The sequence below is a fragment of the Mirounga angustirostris genome, unplaced genomic scaffold (assembly GCF_029215605.1).
Source record: "Mirounga angustirostris isolate CCGP_5_RB_7025 unplaced genomic scaffold, mMirAng1.0.hap1 SCAF_11, whole genome shotgun sequence".
NCBI classification, from domain to species: domain Eukaryota; kingdom Metazoa; phylum Chordata; class Mammalia; order Carnivora; family Phocidae; genus Mirounga; species Mirounga angustirostris.
In genome coordinates this window covers 41956700-41975453 of record NW_026991719.1, presented here as the reverse complement: position 1 = coordinate 41975453, position 18754 = coordinate 41956700, and the positions used below count along the sequence as shown (strand labels likewise).

The following is an 18754-nucleotide window of genomic DNA, read 5'->3' as shown; positions in this document are numbered from 1 at the left end:
CTAAGACGTGAGTTCTCTGACCACTTTTTGGGATTTATGTTGCAGGATGAGAGGTCTTTCATCTAGTTCTCTGTGTATTACCTGTCTGCGGGTATTTGTCCAAGGGCGTGGCATCCCTGAGGGTCCGTGCCCCAGGATGTCAGATTTGTCTGTGGGTGCACATCAAGATAGGGGTCGTCTGATCCCTTTGTGGTTGCGTGTCTCAGGATGTGAGGGTCTGTTCTTGGTATGTGTGTCAACAGCGTGTGGTCTCTGATCTGTTGGAGGTTCTGTTTCTCGGGCCATCTGGTTTTACCTTTTCTTTGTCTCAGCATGTAAGGTCTCTGAGGCGTTTGGGGTTTATGTCCCAGGCTTTGAGTCTCTGGTCTCTTTGTGGGTGTAGGCCCCAATATCTGAAGTCCCCGATCCATTCTTTAGTTTATTTCCCAGGATATGAGCGCTCAGAAATGTTTGTGGGTATATGTCCCGGCATGGAAGGTATCTGATATTTTTATGTGCATATGTCTCAAGGGATTGAGGTCTATGATCTGTTTGTGGGTATACGTCCCTGGATGCTATTTCTCTGAAATACTCGTGGATGTCTAGCTCTGCTTGTGTGGTTTTTGTTCTATTTGTGAGTATGTCACAGGATGTGAGGTCTGTTCATTGGGGGTGTGTATTTCCTAGAATATAAATTCTCTGATGTGTTTTGTATGTACATCCAGGATGTGAGGTCCCTGATCCGTTTCGGTGTATGTGCCCCACGATTTGAGGTCTCTGATTTCTTTGATGCTCTCTGTATCCAGCATATTCTCTGAATTATATTTTGAGGTCAATACCCTAAGTCTCAGAAGGATTTCTGAATCCTGGATCTGAGGATTCTGAGCTTTTTCTGGTCTGCATTCCAGGGGTGAGTTCACAGAGCTGTTTGGGCAGCTGTGTGGCCCCTGTGTTCAGAATACTGGTCCCTGAGCTCTTTTGGTTTGAGAGTTTCTTGACATGTTTGGGGGATATTTTCAGGTGCAGAGTCTCTTCCTTTTGGGAGGTCTCCGTCCCAGAGTGTGATACATCAGACTCATTTGGGATTTGTTCCAGGGTCATGGCCTCTGAGCTTTACATGGGGGGAGGAGGGTGCCCCGCTGGTGAGTTTTCTGAGCTGTTTGGAGGTCTTCATTCCGTGTGTGAAATCTCTCAACTCTGTGATGGTCTGTGCAGAGTATGGTGTCTCTGAACTACTTAGAAGTCTCTCCTCTCAGGTATGAGGTGGCGGGGCTGTTTGGGGTCTGTGACCCTCATATGAGAACTCAGGTGTGTTTGAGTATCTGTGCTCAACCCCTCCTAACTGTTTTGAGCCCATGTCCCAGCGAATGAGTTCTATGATGTGGGTTTTGTCCTTGGGTGTGATTGATTTATCGGAGCAGTTTCAGGATCTGTTTCGAGTTTAAGGACTTCCTACTGATGTCTTTATACTTTGGGGGGCCTCTGAGGTGCTTTACCCTCTGTGACCGAGAGTGTGAGCTCTCTGATCTCTGGATCCCTTGGTGTTAAGATTCCTAACTGTTGGGGTGTGTTTCCAAGGGTGAGGTGTAGCTCCTGTTGGGAGAGTCTCATTCCCATGGTATGAGGTCTTGGACTTATTAGTGGTCTGTTTCCAGGGTTTGAGGTCTCTGAGTGGTTTGGGGTTCTGTTTACTAATGACATCTCTTGGGTGTTTGTGGGGGGGTCTTTGTCCAGGCTGTTAGGTCTCTGAGCTGGGGGTGGGGGTGCGTTTGTGCCCTAGGGTGTAAGGATTGTTAACTCCGAGCATTTTGGCACGGCATGTCTGATGTGTGAGCTGTCTGGCCGGTTTGTGGGTCTGCCTCCTGGGTTAGACGTTCTCTGGGTCATTTGAGAGCCTGTGTCCACAACGTGAGATCCCTAAGCTGTTGTGGGACTGTGTCCCAGTTACCGGGTCTCTCCTCTGTTTGTGGCAGACTTTGAACAGAAGGTGAGGTTTCTAGGCTTTTTGGTGATCTGTGTGCATGAGTGTCAGGGGTCTGAAATCTTTCTGGATAGGAGTACAAAGTGGGAGTTCCATAAATGGTTTAGGGGTCTGAGTTCAGGGTGTGATATTTCTGCATCATTTGGACGTCTGTGGAGAGTCTGAAGATTCTGAGCTGTTTGGCGATGTGAGCCTAGGATATGAGGTTTCTAAACTGTTAGGAGTCTACATCCAGGATGTGTGATCTGAGTTATTTGTGGTTGGTCTTACAGGGTGTGCAGTCTCTGAGCTACGTAGAGGATTCGTGTCCAGGTTTTCAGGTCTCTAAGCTCTTCTGTGAACTGGAGTGGAAGGCCTCTGAGTTGTTTGGGGATGTCTCAGTGTATGAAGGCTCTGAGCTATTGGGGGGACATCTGTGTCCAGTACGTGACGTCTCTGAGCAGGAATCTGTGTCAAGGGTGCAAGATATCTGAGCTGGTTTAGGGCCTGTGTTGCAGTGTATGTGATTTTGGAGCGCTCTAGTATTGTTCAAGGCATGAGGTCTCCGAGTTGGTCTGGTGGTCTGAGAAGAGGGTGTGGGGTTTCTGAACTGTCTGTCCATCTTTATTCCAGTTTGTAAGTTCTCTGAGGAATTGTGGGTCTTTATCCCTAGTTGTGAAGCTTTGTGTGTGTGTGTGGCGGGGGTGGGGTGGGGTCTGTAATCAGATTTTCAGGTCTCTGAGCTCTTTGGGTGTGTGGGTTACAAAGTGAGAGGTCTCTTAAGTTTGGTAGTCTTTCCTAGGCTGTCCTGACCGTGAACTATTTAGGGGTCTGTGCCAGAAAGTGTGGGGTCACTGAGCTGTATATAGATGGGTTTCCCAGGCTTGGAATTCTCTGAACAGGGTCTGTTTCTGGGCTGTGAGATCTCTATGCTTTTTGGGGTCTGCTTCTAAGACTTGAGTCTCTGAGTTGTTTGTGGCACTCTGCTCTAGGGAGAGGTCTCTGGGATGTTTGGTGCTCTACTTTCCAGGGTGTCTCTGAGCAGTCTGGGGGTCTGTGTCCAAGGTAAGTGGATTCAGAATCATTTAGGGAGCTGTGCTCAGAGTATGAGGTCTCAGTGTTTGGGCAGTCTGTGTCCAGGGTGTCCCATCTCTACTTTTGGGGGTCTGCCCCAGGCTATGAGGTCTCCAAACAGTTTGGGAGTTGACAATCAGGGTGTGAAGGCTCCGAATAGCTTGGGTAGCAGTATCCCAGGTTGCGAAGTCTGAGATGTCTGTGCATCTCTAGCCCAGAAAGCTCATTCTCTGATGTGGTTTGGGCTCTGAATCCCAGTGTATGAGGTGACGTTCGAGGTCTTGGCGCTCTTGGGGAGTCTGTCCCATAGTTCCAGTGCAGCCTCTGAGTTAATTGGGGTCTGTGTCCAGGTGCAAGATCTCAGAGCTGCTCGGAGATAGGTATCCCAGGGTGTGCAGTCTCAGAGGTCTAGGGTCAGTATCCGGGTATAATGAGGTCTATGAGCTGTCCGGAAGGCTGTGTCCTAGGTGCCCTGTGACGTCTCTGAGCCAATTAGGATTCTGTCACCTGTGTGTGAGGTCTTCAAAATAGGTATCTGTGTCACTGTGTATGAGGTCTCTTGAGCAAAGGAAAGGGCACTGGCTCACACTCCCAACTGAGAGGTGATGAAAACAAGCTTACTGGGAATGTCATGTCTGTTCTCTGCTTTCTACCTTGGCACACACAGGCACCCAAGAACCACCTGCGGAAAAAGCTTCCCCCAGTACACAGAGACTTTTCTCTCTGCAGTAGGTAGGCTTTGGGTTCAAGGCCTCGGAGAGCAGGGAGGGTCCAGCTCGAATTATATTTCTATATTTCTACTGTATTTATTTTTATGACCAGTGATAACAGTTGGTTCATTTAGACGGCAATAGATTTGGTTTCTTTTTTTAAGATTGATTTATTTGGAAGAGAGTGTGCGCCAGTGAGCAGCAGGGAGGGGCAGAGGGGGAACCCCAGGCTGACTCTGCACTGAACACAGAGCCCGACACAGGGCTCCATCTCACGACCCCAAGATCACGACCTGAGTTGAAACCAAGAGTCGGACGCTCAGCCGACTGTGCCACCCAGGTGCCCAGACTTAGTTTGCTCTTTCAGTGCATTTTAAAAAGCAAGCTTATTTTAGGTCACACAATCTATGATGATGGTGCAAGCGGTTCCTCGTGGCGAGCTGCCTTACCGCCGATGGCTGCAGTCTGAGAACGTTCCTGGGCGCCCCAGCACCCACCTTCTCGGGCCCCCACCTACACGAGGTCTTCAATCCCCACACCTTGGTTTGTTCAGTCACTGATTTGTTTTATTGATGCCCACCCCAGGCTGGGTAGGGCCAAGGGATATACAAGAGGAGAATCAGATTCAGTCCATGCCTGAAGGTCAGTCTGGGGGCAGGGAGCACGGACACAGACAGACACACAGACACACACACAGATCTGGCATCTGGCGGCAGGGCACAGTCTCACGTAGGGGCACTCTGAGCACAGGTAGTCAGGGAAGGCTTCCTAGAGAAGACCTCACAGGGGAAGCAAGGGGTTAAGGCCGCCATCAGAGCCTCTGCCTTGTGTCTATTGGCGGGCGGGTCCCTTTGAGACCAGTGAACCCAAGGTGAGTGCAGAGGGCCTGGAGGCCAGGGCTGGCAGGCGGCGACCTCCCTCACCTTACTGTACCCTCCCGGGTAAACCAGGCCTGCCCCCCTGCCCTTCTTGGCCTGTACTTTGCCTTCTGCCACGTGCGCCCTTTCCTGGGGTCCACCTCCATAGCTTCCAAGGCTTCCCTGAGACAATCCACGTGGATCAGGTGCTCTGCCCAGTGCCTGGCACCTCATCAATGCACATTTTTGTCCTAAGTGCTTATCTACAGCCTAGCTAGGTCTTGGTTCCAGCTCACAGAAGTCCCAGCAGTCGTCACGGCCCAGGTCAGGGCTCCCAGCACCCTCCACACTGTCAAGAGCCCCGGGTGCCTTCCTATACGCACTCCGGAGGCCAACTTGAGAGCCCGCCCACCGTCAGGGCTGGCAAAGTCGGGCCTGCCCGCCTCACTAGTCAGTGGGCCATGGGCGCCCACCCCTCTTCCAGCAGCATGGGAGTGTCCACTTCTCGGATGCGCAACCCTGAAGAAGAGATCCTCTAGCTCTTAGGCCCAACACTAGCCAGCACAGGAGCAGAAACCAGCCCCAGCCCCAGCTCCAGTCCCAGCCCCAGGGATCCCCTTTCTTTCACTTGCACAAAGTTTCTGTGGCAGGGGAAACAAGAGGGCTGGGAACTCGGGGCTCTGAGATCAGCCTGCCCTGGGGCTGCTTCCCCACACCCTTGGGGCAGTAGGAAGAGGGCCTGCAACAGACCCCTCAAGCTCCAGGCAGAAGCAGGTGCAAAAATAAACATCCTTCCGTTCTGGGGCCAGGCTGGGGCTCACCCCTCGGACCTCCTTGATAGGCCATGAATCTCAACCGCAGAAAGTCCTGGTGGTGAAAAATTACTTCTGAAGGTGGGTGGGGGTTTGTAAGTGCAACCCACAGATGGGGCTGGGATGGGGAAAGGGGACTCCTAGAGTCGGTCAGTCCTCCCCGCAACCCCACATCCCCAAGCACGGGGCAGGTGGGGGTAGGTAGAGGCAGGAGGCCCTGGCAGTCATTCCTCAACAGGAGGGCAGCGGTGGGTGGGTGGAGCGGGCGGCTTTAGGCCCCCACTGGCAGTCTGGCCTCAGACTTCAAAGGGCTAGAAGAGGTATTTGCGGCAGGATTCAGTCCCACACTTGCATTCAATACGGACCCGCTTCTTGGGGGAGCCGGGGAGCCCGGCCAGGCCAAAGTTGGAGTCCATGCGGGTGCTCTCCATGTCCACGGGGTCCACTGTGGATTCACAGCCGGGGGGGGGGGGGAGGAGGGGACTTGTTAGAAGGCCAAGGTGAAGTGTCCCACTGCCCTTTTCACCATGAGACCCAGGAATCTTGGGTGCTGGGAGCACATCTGGGATTTGGGTCGGGAGGGAGTTGTGGGGTTGGTGGTTTAGAGATAAGGCCAGGGCTCAGCACTGGAGGGATGTTCAGGTGTTGGAAAGATGGCCAGGGGTTCGGGGTTTTGGAGAGAGGCAGGGTACTGTCAGGGGAAAGGCCAAATCAGAAGTCAGGAATGGTCACCTACACATCCAGAGGGGCACCTAAACCCTCCTGTCAAGGATTCCCCCCCTTGAGTGTCTCGGAGGTGGTTGGTCTGTCAAGAAGGGGACTGGTTGGAGGCCACAAGAATGTCTGAACACTTGGAATGAGTGGGGAGGATTGGGGGCACTGGGGAAATTCAGATAAATCAGGAGGAGTGTCTTAACTCTTAAGCCAAACATCCTCCCCCAGGAGTCTTGGGAGAAGTCTGTAGGAGTATCTCAAGGGTGGGGTTCAGGGGTTGGAAATGAGGGGACCCCCAAGTGGTAGGCAGAGGTCCAGGAGTCCAGATGGGACACTGAAAGTCAGGAAGGGCCTCTTAAAGCTCCTCGGGGAGGGGTCTTCGTGTCCCATGTCACTGTGTGCCCCTGCCCCCAGTCCCTTGCCACCCCCACCTTGCATGTTGTAATCAAAGGTGAGCTCCTCGCCTGCCCGGATGGTTCTTGTGGCAAAGAAAGCGATGCGGGGCAGTCGCTCATCAAGGTTGTCTATGAAGACGTTGTACACCTGGAGGTTGGGGTCACACTAGGCGAGAAAGAACAGCGGGAGGGTGAGGAGGGGCCCCAGCCTGCTCCTCCCGACCCCCGCCCGCCTGTTGGGTACCCACACTGTGGTTGACAAAATGGGAGATGTTGCCATAATAGGCGGCATCCACGGTGTACACGTCCTCCACGTAGTCCAGGTCGAAGAGGTAGGTGGCACCCTGGCGGTCGTAGATCTGGCCCCGCCGCTCCGCCTCCTCTGAGGTAATGATCTGGGAAAGGGCCATGAGAGAGGGGAGAACGGCCAAGGCGGCTCATGAAAACCAGCAGAGTTCCTGACACCCCCCCCCCCGCCCTCCTCCCCTGGGCCGGGAGAACAGATGAGCAGAGCTGGGGCTGGTTCAGCAGGGTTAGCAGGTATGGACACATGGGGGCTGCAATGCAGAGGGTCTGTCAGCACCCTGAGAAGGGGGCTGGGCCTCAGCTGCCCGCCACCCACCCCTCCTCAGGCCTCTGGAGGGCATGGCGTCTCTCACTGGTACCCGGAAGCCGGCCACAAGGTCCAGTAGTGAGAGAGACCCATATGAGACACGGGGAGGAGCTCAAGGGCAAGAAAAGGACCCAGGGCTCACAGAGAGCGGTGGGTGTTTGGGGGACGGAGAGGCCGCAAAGGGGCCCGAGGCGGCGCGGGCATGAGGGCACGGAGAGGAGAAAGCGGCCTGGACCGGTGGGAAAGGGAGACGGAATGAAGGGGAGAGAGACTCAGACAAGTGAGCTGGAGGCAGAGACTTAGAAACGGACAGAATCTTAGTATGAAAGACCCTGGTCCTTGGGGCTCCTGGGTGGCTCAGTCATTAAGCGTCTGCCTTCGGCTCAGGTCATGATCCCGGGGTCCTGGGATCGAGCCCCGCATCGGGCTCCCTGCTCAGCGGGGAGACTGCTTCTCCCTCTCCCACTCCCCCCTGCTTGTGTTCCCTCTCTCGCGGTCTCTGTCAAATAAATAAATAAAATCTTAAAAAAAAAAAAACAAAACAGACAGACCCTGGTCCAGAGAGCTCAAGACCCTTGTGGAGAGTCTGAGATGGCAAGAACGAAGCTAAGGCCAGAATCTCAGAGGGTGAAAGAAAGGAGGCAAGAGCACGGGTGAGCGCTCTCCCTCGGCCCTGATGCCACCTGGTGCCAGCAACTGGGGTCTAAGATAGCAGCAGACCTCTCCTCCTGCCCGGCTGGGTCCCTGGCTATCCTAGAAAGCCCCGCCTCCCCGCCCCTCACGGCCCCTCACGGCCCCTCTTCCCCCTGGGCCAACCACCACAGCCTCCTGGTAATCCCGTAGCAGAGCCAACCACGCCCTGCTCTGGGGGATGGTCCCTTGGGACCCAAGACTGCCCCCTCCTCAGCCGAGGGCTGCCTCCAGCCCGGGCAGATCTCCTTCTCCACTCCTGGGCTTCCTGCTACCTCTGCCCACCCCTCGAGAGACAAGCGCCCGCACAGCGCAAAGCAGGAACGCCCAAGTACCCTTTATTTTCACTCTGCTGCCCAGCCCAGTGACCTATCCTCTGTCCCGCGGTGGTCCTCGAGGCAACTCGAACACTCTGCCCCCCACACACCCCTTCTTCCCTCTCGTCAGAGACCCACTGGCCACCACCACCCCTGCCACACGACGCAAGCCCAGACCTGCCCTGGCTTCCTGGCTCGCTCACCCTCACACCAGCCACGACCACCCTCCACTTCCTCCGTCCTGGATGGCCACGCTGGAGTCCTCGCCGTCTCCTCCCTGCCTCTTACACCAGCACCTCCAGCCTCTGCTCCCGGCCAAATCCTCATCAGCGCCTTGAGAAGACCAAGGTCTGCCCCTCAGGCCACACGGCTCACTGCCCCGCACTCCAGCTCCATTCCGAGGAACCTGGCGCCCCCACGCTCCAAATGTGTGCTTGTTCGTTCACTTGTTGATTTCGTGGGTTTTTAGGAGGCCTACCCTGTGCCTGGTCCCAGCACTCAGGGGCCCGTGTCTGCAGGGGGTGCCCACTGCAGTCCCAGTTGGGTGGCTCAGGGGAGACAACAGGAACCAGGCTTGGCCCTGGCCCTCCGGGGTCACAGTCTGGTGAAAGAGAGACGGACTCAGATGCCCGCAGCGCAAGATGCTGATTAGGAAACCCAGTGCTTCGGGGTCCCAGGGCAGGAGAAAAGCAATACGGCATCTAAAGCAAGCTACAGGTCACAAAAGAGCTTTGACACCAGTGTCTCCCGAGGGACCCAACAGGAGCCACAGGAGTGTTCCGAGGAGGAGTACATCAAGGTCAGTCTCCGTCCACCTCCCGAGAACACACGCTCCTTGTGCAGTCGGCACAACGGCTGTTACTTCTCTGCTGCCTTCCTGGGCCTCCCGACCCCCGGCGGCCATGCGGAAGCTACCGCCTCCCCGAAGCTCTCCGAAGGCCTGGGACTGAAGGGCAGCCTCCGCTGGCTCGCGAGCCTGCTGGGTGGTGTCTGAGCCAGCTTTTTCCTTTCCACATCCTCCCGGTCTCCATCTTCCCGCCTGTTCTGCCTCTACCTGCTTCCCGAGTCTCACCGAGAGTGAGTCACACGAGGAGCCCTCCAGGCCACAAAGGGCTCCTTCTCCAGTCTTCTTCCCAGGCCCATTCAGTAAGGGCAGGTCTACCCTGAAAACTCGGGAACAGAGCAGGCCACGTCCCTGCTCCCTAGCAGCTCTCCAAAATGACTGGGGAAGACAGATAGGCTAGAAGCTGGCAGCCTGGAAAGGGTGTGGGCAGTGAACAGGACCCAGAAGACTCCGGAGGCCAGCCGCTGCCCTGCCCCCATCTGGATAGGGGATCCTGAATGTTCGCTCCTTCTGCCTACTGCCTCGGCCAAAAAAACAAAAACAAAACAAAACAAAAACCCTCCACCAGGTCTGGAAGCACACCCGTTTTAGACACTTGGGCCTTTTTTTACCCACTGTTAGCTTGGTGACTCTGAGGCACGTTACTCTCTCTCTGAGCCTCGGCTCTCGTCTGTAGAATGGGGATGACCACGACGGTAACACCAACCTGACGGGGGCTGCTGTCAAGCTCCAGCGCGATCAGGGACGGGAACGAGGTTTCTGTTCTTGACACTGAGCACTGTTAGGAATGGTTGTGAGTACCAACCAGTCCTATCCCAGTCGAACACGCTCCCTTATTTTTATGTGCCCTTTCCCGAGAAAGGAAACACTGCTAATTAAATGATGACGTACCGTCATTTAATTAAACTGATACGCACCTTCGTTTCGGGGTTGGTAAAATATGAAGCAAATGCAGGTCTTAGATTGGATAAGCTAGGCTGTTGTTCTCTGCTGGGCGAGGGTGGATGTTCTGATGGAACATGGAAGGGTCCAAAGGAGAGGACGGGCAGCTCGCGTGGAGGGACCACTGGTGCAGAGGTGGGAGGGCACATGTCGTGTCCAGATTGTAGGATAGCTTGGCGACCAGATATGGGGTGCTTGCCCTCGATTATGGGACACCAGGTAGGGTTTGGGACAGCACCACGTAACCGAGTGAATGAATACTCCTATAATGAAATCTATGAATATGCACCCCAAGTGGGATAACTAGGCTACAAATCAGGCCCAGATCAGGTCTGGCTGGGTTTTCTGGCCATATGGGCTACCAAAGACTTTGGGTTTTCTGACTTGTAGACTGTAACGGCTAACATCTATTGAAGACTTGCTGTTCAAGTGCTTCTTCCAAGTGCTTCACACATCATAACTCATTTAATTCTTGTAACAAGTGAATGATGTGGGTGCTATTACCATTCCCATTCTACAGATTGGGCAACTGAAACACAAAAAGGGTAAGTGCCTGCCGCTCAGTGGTGGGAGCTCGGCTCCAACCTCCTGACCATTTGGCTCCGCTGCCTCCTCACAGGGGATGCACGAAGAGGAGTTTGGCTTTGGCAGCGTTTGGGGACCTATGGTGCCATCAGGAGGCCCCACGGGTCTGAGAGTGTCAGAACTGGGCCTGGAAGTCACAGAACATGGCAGGAAGGAGGCCAAGAAATAGCTTAAGGAGAGTGTTTGTGGAGCGGGAAGAGGGGGGACAGGGGTGAGGAGCCCTGAAGGCCCCAATGTTTTTACAGCATGGAACAGGACAGACACTAAGGAAGAACAGCCAGAACAGCACCCTGACCAGGGGACTCTCGAGTCCTCGGGGGCTGCAGACTCTCCCTCCTCTTCACCTGTCAGGATCCTCTGTGTTGTAAAGAGCTTTTCCTCAAGATTGTCAGTACAGTGAGGCTGGAGACACTCCCTTCTCCCGGACTTCCTCTAGAACTGGCGGGCTCCTGTGGGGGCTGGACACCTCCAGACTGTCAGGGGCTCTGGAGTGTGCACATGTCCTCCTTCAGACTGGTGACACCCCTCTAGGCTGTTAACATCTCCTCCACTGTTAGCATCCCTTGGAGGTCTGGATACATCCCCCCAGAGTGTCAGGACACTGGGGGTATGGACACTTTCTCCAGGCTGTTGGGAGTTCTCTTAGGTGTAGACGTGATCTCCTTCAGACTGTCCCGATCCCTCGGGGGTGAGGATACTGCTTTTTCCTGACTGTCAGGACAGTGTGGGTGTAGACACTTCCTAAGTTGGACTGCCAGGGTCCTGTGGAGTGTGGAGAGCTCGCTCTTCTCCTCCAGGTCACTCTGGGACGGAGACACCTCTTCCCACAAATTGTCAGGCCCCCTACCCCAGACTGTCAGGAACCCTCTGGGGTATGGCCACCTACTCCCTCCTCCAGACTGGCAGGTCCTTCGACGTGTGGACACTTCTTCCACCAGACCATCGAGATTATCTGAGTGTGGACTTCTCGTCTAGACTGTCAGGGTGTGGACTGCTCCGCCTCTACATCATCTCTGCCCCCCGAGGCTATGACCCTCTCTGCTTTTTGGTTTATTATTGGGAGCCTCTCCTCTCCATCAGTGTCATTACTACAGTGTGGACACCTTCAGGTGTGTGTCCCTTAGGCCAATTTCTGTCACTTCCCAACCATATCACACCCCTAAGAGACTGCTAAGAAATACAAAGGTATCTGGGGTTATCACCATGACAACACACTCACGGATCTAACTGGTCAAGGTCCAGGGATGTTAATTGTTCCCCAATGCGTGAGACAGTCCTACATAAAAAGAACTGCTCCACCCCAAATGCACACCACGTCCTACCTTAGAACATGACACTTGCTGTTACAGACACTTGCGGGTTATTCACACACATACTCCTTTTGTTTTCCACCTAGGCGCATGGCTGAGTCACACTTCCCAGCCTCCCTCACACCACGATGAGGCCAGTGACTTGGCTCCAGCCAGTCAGTGTGGGCAGAAGTGATGGGCACTGTGTCCTAGCCTGGCCCATGAGCAACCTCCCCTTCCACCCCGATTCTCGGCCCACTTGCCAGCGATGCAGAGTGAGCATCAGGGGGCGGCTCTGAGGCACAGCAAAGGCTCAAGAGGGAAGGAGCCTAGGTGGCCACGCCACTGTATGCAAGGACACTACCCAAATACCCATGCTGGCCTGACACAGGAGCGAAGAGACTTCGAATGTGGGAAGCCACTAAGATTTGGGGGTTATATGGTATGGCAGCTAGCCTGCCTAGTCCAGCTGACCCTTGAACAACACAAGTTTGAACTAGATGGGCCCACTTACAGGCAGATTTTTTTCGATAAATACAGTATAGTACTGTAAGTGTTATTTTCTCTTCCTCATGACTGTTTTAACATTTTCTTTTCTCTAGCTGACTTCACCGTAAGAATACATTATCTAATACATACAACATATAAAGTATGTATCAATCCACTGTTTATGTCATCGGTAAGGTCAACAGTAGGCTACTAGTAGTTGCTAAGTTTCTGGGGAGTCAGAAGTTACAGGCCGATTTGACTACGCGGGGTCGGTGCCCCTAACTACCACCCCCCCACCATGTTGTTCCAGGGTCAACTGTATACCTGGCCTGTCCCCAGTGTCCTGCAAGTCTGGAGGAAGAGGCAGCCAACATAAGGCATGTCTACGTCCTACTCCAGAGTGTGCGTGTTCCGAGTAGTAAAAGGCGCTCCTCCTGGTCAGACACTGCTTGGTGGTAAGCTGAACCCTTGCGAAACGAGAAGTGGAGCCTTTCCAGGTGACGCAACCCTATGCTCAAGTACATGGCCTGATAAAAGGAACTCTGCCTGCATTTCGGTTCCCGCCTCCCTCTTTGCCAGGTACCCTTAAGAAGGCAACCCAGTCCAGAAGTATTCCGCTGCGCTTTCAACTACCAGCTGGAAACGCACGCCCCTGCCAGGAAGTCCCTGTCACACTCAGGCCAACCGCCCCCACCTTTCCCCGGACAGGAAAATCAGGGAAGCGGCAGGCACACAGTGAGGCGAGCTGGGCGCACGCGGTGGGAGCACGTGGCCGAAGAGCTGCCCGCGCGCGCGCGCGCGCGCACGTCGGGGCCCGGCTCCCTACCTCTCCCACGTACTCCATGACGAAGCTGTTCTTGCGGATCTTCTCCAGCGTGCGGACGCCCCAGCCGCGCCCGTCGTCCGTGCGGAAGATGCAGAGGTCATAGCGGATGCCCTTCTGCACCACGCGGTTGGGGCAGTCATAGCCGCAGCGGCAGCGGGAGTTGCACTCGTAGATGGGCAGGCCGGCGCGCAGCCGCACCTGACCCTGGTCGTTGTAGGCAAACTTGTGCAGGGACGCCCCGGGGCAGCAGCCTCCAGCGGGGGCCCACAGACAGTCCTGGCACTCGCAGCCCACCGCCACCTGGTTGAGGGTGATGCCCTCACCCACACGGTACTCGTTGATGTATACGAAAGCCCGCGGGGGGCCGTCCAGGTCCACCTCGTTCTCCACGGTGATGCGTCCCAGGTGGCTGCGCTTGGCATTGAGCTCCTGCTCCCAGCGCCGGAGCGCCCGCCTCTGCTTGGCCTTCTGTACCAGGTAGTTGGCCAAGCTTGGGTCCAGGTGCCGGGGGGGCTTTGACCGGTGGTGCCGCCGGAGCAGCTCCCTTTCTAAGTCCTTGTGGAACTGCTTGAGAATGCGCACGCACTTGAGATTCTGCCGTGGCTCCCAGGTGCTCTCGGAGTCTGGGTATCCACGCCATTTTACCAGGTAATACTCTTGTTCCTGTTGGGGGGACCAGGGGATGGGGGCACCGTAAGCGGCCATACCCTTGGCCCAGCCCTTGTGGAACTTGCATCCCCAAGCTGGTGGATCAGACCCAAACCACTCCGGGCGCCTTTTCTGGAATGACTCTATGCGGTGGTTACAAAGCGCGGGCTCTAGCCCGAGGATCCCTAGGTTCAAATCCCACGCTCCCCGCTACCACTGTCCAAATTCCAAGTTTTAATCTAATCTACTCCCTCCTCTATCTTCCCTCTCATCAGCCCCCTCCTTCTAGCTGTTCAGGCCCCAACCCTTGGGAGTCACAACTTTCTTAGTCCCCACATCCACCCTCAGCAACTCCTGTCAGCCTCACCTTCAAACTACATCCAGAATCCAACAACTTCAAACCAACGTCATTGCCACCCCCATCATCGCTCGCCTGAATTAGAAGGTAGTAGGCCTCCTCACCAGTCTCCCCAGTCCCACCCTTGCCCCTAGTCTGTTCTCCACTCAGGTGGCAGAGGGATATTTTCTTGCAGAGAGCAGCTAGAGGATACTATTTAACCACACAGATTCTACAGGTAGACACACTGTGTACAAATTCTGAATCTGCAGCTCCTTGGCCAGGTGGCCTTCGCAAGTTATTTAACTTTGCTGACCCTCAGTTTCCTCATCTATAAGTAAGAAAAAAAAAAGCTGACATTTTTCTAGCATTCCGCACGCAGCAGGTACTGTTCTAAGTAACTTCAATGTTTTATTAACTAATTTAACCCTCACAACTCTGTATGAGCTAGATACTACTAGTCATCTCCATTTTACGGATGAAGAAAATGAACCACAGAGAATGTGGGTAAGTATCCCAGGGCTACAGGGCCAAAATTTGAACCCAACCATACTGGTTCTAGTATGTTCTCTTTATCCTGCTGTTGCCTCCTCTGGCAATGGTAACAGTTCCCATTTCACAGTGTTGCTGGGGGGATTAAATGAGTTTCTGAGAGGAAGTGCCCAGCACACTGAAAGTGCTCAATAATTGCTAGCTATCATCCGCTCCCTTCCTGGGCTCAGCACCTCAATCTTTGCAACTGGTTTGTATTCCTATGGAGGTGGGAAGAGAGACTTAGTTGGGGATTCATTCTGGCTCCTACCCCCCTGAGAAAGCCACCTTGTTTCCTCACCTGCAAAATGAGGATGATAAGAAGTCCTACTAAACCTAATTTTTTAAGATTAGAGGAGAAAATTCCCTTTGGAAACAGATGCAGGCAGTGGGGGTGGGGGCAAAGGGGCAGCAAGCCATCTTCCTTGAGACACCCCTGCCCTGGCCAAGGTCACCCCAGACTCACGCGGATCTTCTTGTAATCACACAGGTACTCGACTTCAAAGTCATAGAGATTCCTCTTGGAGATGCCGAGGGCAGGGCAGGAGAGCTTGGCCAGGCGGCACAGGTCCTGTAGCTGATTCCAAGAAGACTTGCAACACACGCTGCAGCCTAGAACACGGAGAGCAGAAAGAACTTAATGGGCATCCTGGCGAAGCCATGGGTCAAAGGGGACCCCAAATCCTCTCTGGGACTTCCAAAGGATTGCCTCAGAGTCAGTGAGATTTAATCCACAGGTCTTCCCAATGCTGACACCCTTCTACAACAAAAATGTGCCACTTCTTCAACCCCAGTGCTCATTCCAAGGCTACCCCTGGAGCAGTAGACCTCAAAGTGGGATCTGCTGGATGGATTATCCTAAAGGAATCTATTCCCAGAGCTTCCAACTCCCTCCATACTATTCCTAAAACTGCCCGCAAACGGGCCTAGGGTTCAGGACCTAATCATCCCTCTCCCCACTTTGCAAAATAAAGAGAACAACCCCCCCCCATCTCAGTAGGGTGCATTGCCCCAGGGGAACTGGTGGGGATGGGATTACAACCTGTAGGCACCAAACAAAGGCTTAACTGGAAAGACTGGTCCGGAATCCCTTATCTGAAACTCCTGGGGCTAGTTGTGTTTAGGAATTCAGATTTTTTTTTTTTTTTTTTTTTTTTTTTAATTTTTACAAGTGTAGTTCTAGGTATGCCCCAGACACTACCTAACACCCCCAGTGTGGTCAGGGGCATCAAGCCATAATCAAACACATTAATAATTCTGCAGCAAAAAATCTGAATTTTTACATTAAATAGGAGAAATAAAGAGGCAAGATAGTCCCACCTTATCATGTAGTTTTGCCACTGAATGGTGCCAAACTTAAGTTTTCAGAATTAGGAAGAAGAGATTGTGGAATGGTATTAGATTTCAGGAAGCTTCCTTGAATGATTAGCCTGGGTCCCTTAAACCTGCAAGGTATATTTTTTCACACTGCATTTTGGCTGTCTCATCTACATTTCTGTGAAGGGTAAAGCCCACCCAAAGGAGTATGCTCTGAATTCAGGAACCAGCAAAACAGCATAGGTTACTGACGATTCTTTTAAATATACCTGGAATGTTTCTGGGGCTATCAGAAATTTTCAAGATGCGGATTTTTTAAAAAAGAATTCTGATTCAAGGCACAATGTGCTTTAGAAGCCATTTTATCAAATCATTCCATAGAACACTCATTCCAAATGCAGTCAGTCCTCATCCTATCTTTAATATTTCCTACCTCCCATTACAAAAATCAAACATCGGAACTCATAATGAAATACTCTAGACGTCAACCTGAAAACGTACAAGAGCTTTGCAGAATTATTTCGTGTGCACCCCCCCCCCCACTTAGGCAGGCCTAGTGGAGACTCAGCCTGTGCCCACGCTTTCCTCTCCCTATGATGCCTCTCCCTTTCAAACCCCTTAACTTGCATTCGAAACCCACTACAGTGGTCCCAACTAACCTCTCCAGCTGCTGGCTCCGCACTGACCACAGGTGGATTCCTACCCCTCAGAGGTCCCCCTCACACCGTGGAGCCCATCCTCCCCGCAGCTTTTCTCACCCAGAAGAGCCCACCCTCCCCAACATACTGGAAAAGTCACCCCACTTCCCCTGCACACGAGGGAGTCCAGCTCTTCTATTAGAGAAGCCCCTTTCCCCTCTTCCCAGGGGAGTCTTCTCTACAGCAAACCCTTTCCCCATCACGCGGAAAGGAGGTACCCTCACCCTGAAGAGTCCTCTGTCCCCCCACTCTGAAAAGAGGTCCGTCCCCTTCCCTTCCCTCCCCTTCCGGCGTCTCGCGTGGACACCAACCGGGTAACGGTCACCGGCGGCCGATTTTCCCGCGCGCGGGCGCGGCCTCCCCGACAAGCCCCCGCGCGTGCGCGCGCCGACTGGTCGCGATCAGAGGCGCGCGCCCCCCCTCCCGCGTCCCCACTTAGCCCCGCGCCCGCCGCGTTCCGAGGCACGCGCCCCCTCCCCTCAGCCCCGCCCAGCCCCGCGCGCCAGGCCCGGGCTCCCTGAGCCCCATCCTTTCCGCGCCAGGCTTCCGGCTCCCGGCTCCGTGGCCTCGGACGCCGGGGCCCCGAGCCCTCAACGCCACCCCTCCAGCCCACCCGGCCCGGCCAGCAGGCCCGCGCCGCTGCCGCCACTGCTTCACCTTTTAAATTTTCCGCCATCTTTCCCCACGGCTAACGACATTCGGGCCTAACCGGCCTCGCGAGAAGAGAGCTCGCGCGGGCGTGGCCGAGAACGCGCAGCCTATTGGCCGCGCGGCGCCGCGAGCAGCGCCCGCGCGGACCAACCGGCGAGCCGTGACCGGACCCCTCCCCGCCACCCCGCTCGGTCCCGAAGGCGGATGCTCGCCAGCGCTTTCCCAGAGTGCGTCTGGGCGGCGGCGGCGGAGGCAAGTAAGGTTGCCGGAGGCCCTGCCCGTCCGCCGGTCTGTCTGTCACGCTGTCAGCCAATCACGTTGTCAGCCAGCCGCACGGGGGATTCTCCGTCCTGTCAGACCCCCAGTTACCACCGTCAGTCAGTCGTCACCACATTTTAACCCCAAGCAGACCGTGACTCCCAAGATGGGACTGTCGCCACGTACAGCTGCTCAGCCGGCCCCCAGACTCAAATCAGACAATGGGTCCATCACCACAGACGACTGTTTAGTCAGACCCCGACCCCCCCCGCCCCGCCCCGCCAATTCACACTGTCTGCCAGTCAACAGCGGCACCCATTCGAGCCTCGGGCCAGCTGCGAGTCTCTCAAGGCAGACAGACGGCGCTAACAGCTACACTGTTAGCCAGCCTGTCATTGCCTCCGGCGGCCCCTTTTGCACACAGCCAGTCAAGCAGCCCGTCTCTCCGTGTACTCTTGCTCCGGGGGCAGCTCCGAAAGCCCCAGGGGAAACCGTCTCACAGCCACCAGCCGTGGCCTCAGGCGGGCCGTGATTAGGTCGGGACAGGCTGTCATGGTCCGCATCTAATGTCGCCCTCTCGGGCAGACATTCTAGCCGCAGACATTCTAGCCACTGCTAGTTGGGCGATCTTTAATTCCCTCGGGTGACTCCTCATTCACGCCCTCATCAGGCAGTTACTCCCTCACGGAAGCCTCCACGCCACCTGACAGTGGGTCAGCGGTCTGTCACTTCTCAGGGGAGGCATGCCCACCACTGGTCAGTCATCCAGTCAGTCTCCTCTGACCCAGGCGGGGCCTCAGGGCTGCTGTGGTTCCAACCTGGTACGGCCATCCAACCAGGTGGCTACACTGATACTTCCGGTGGGTCAGCTGGCCTGTGACTCGTTCACTGCCTTTCATCGTATTGTCAACCCCCCAGGCAGCCATTCTCAGCGTCTGACGGGCCACACGGTCTGGGTGGAGAGCCACTCACCAGATACAGTTGCTTATCAGGCAGTGACACATCTGGCCATCAGTCAGCCTGAAATCCCCTCAGGGTAGCCCTCCTTTACGCACCACCGGACCCCCGGCGTCACATCCAGACACACTCCCTCAGGCCAGACGTGACTCCCAGCAATCGTCAGCCATTCACAACATCCCGCCCCCCAGGCGGGCAGCAACAGCCCGGGCCATCAGTCAGCCAGCCTGTCAGTCCCTCAGGAGGCTGCCGGTCTTCCAT

General features: G+C 54.9%; 1 protein-coding gene and 1 long non-coding RNA gene across 6 annotated transcripts in view; one reads left to right on the top strand and one right to left on the bottom strand.

The window, feature by feature from the left end:
* LOC123846194 (uncharacterized) overlaps window positions 1-16426 on the top strand; it is a 36436-nt gene extending 20010 nt beyond the window's left edge. For 3 of the 5 annotated variants that reach the window (XR_010406108.1, XR_006791222.3, XR_008506218.2), the window contains 2 exons: window positions 12581-13744; window positions 15103-16426. This is a non-coding gene — a long non-coding RNA (uncharacterized LOC123846194). Of the gene's footprint in view, window positions 1-12580; window positions 13745-14532; window positions 14589-15102 lie in introns of all 5 variants that reach the window. The other 2 variants (XR_010406107.1, XR_010406109.1) reach the window with 2 other exon arrangements.
* On the bottom strand, window positions 4268-17770 carry SUV39H1 (SUV39H1 histone lysine methyltransferase). Its single transcript, XM_045877354.3, has 6 exons — window positions 17285-17770; window positions 15079-15224; window positions 13097-13759; window positions 6750-6896; window positions 6538-6667; window positions 4268-5837 (listed from the first exon to the last, which is right to left on the bottom strand). Exons 1-6 carry the CDS (start codon window positions 17301-17303, stop codon window positions 5704-5706), a joined length of 1239 nt encoding a protein of 412 aa, XP_045733310.1. The 5' UTR covers window positions 17304-17770; the 3' UTR covers window positions 4268-5703.
* Between the last annotated feature and the right edge of the window lie 984 nt (window positions 17771-18754).

Coding starts and splice junctions, on each gene's coding strand:
- SUV39H1 (XM_045877354.3), bottom strand. Junction 6,897..13,096: donor TCATGGAGTACGTGGGAGAG/GTAGGGAGCCGG, acceptor GCCCTTTCCCAG/ATCATTACCTCAGAGGAGGC. Junction 5,838..6,537: donor CTTTGATTACAACATGCAAG/GTGGGGGTGGCA, acceptor GTGAATCCACAG/TGGACCCCGTGGACATGGAG.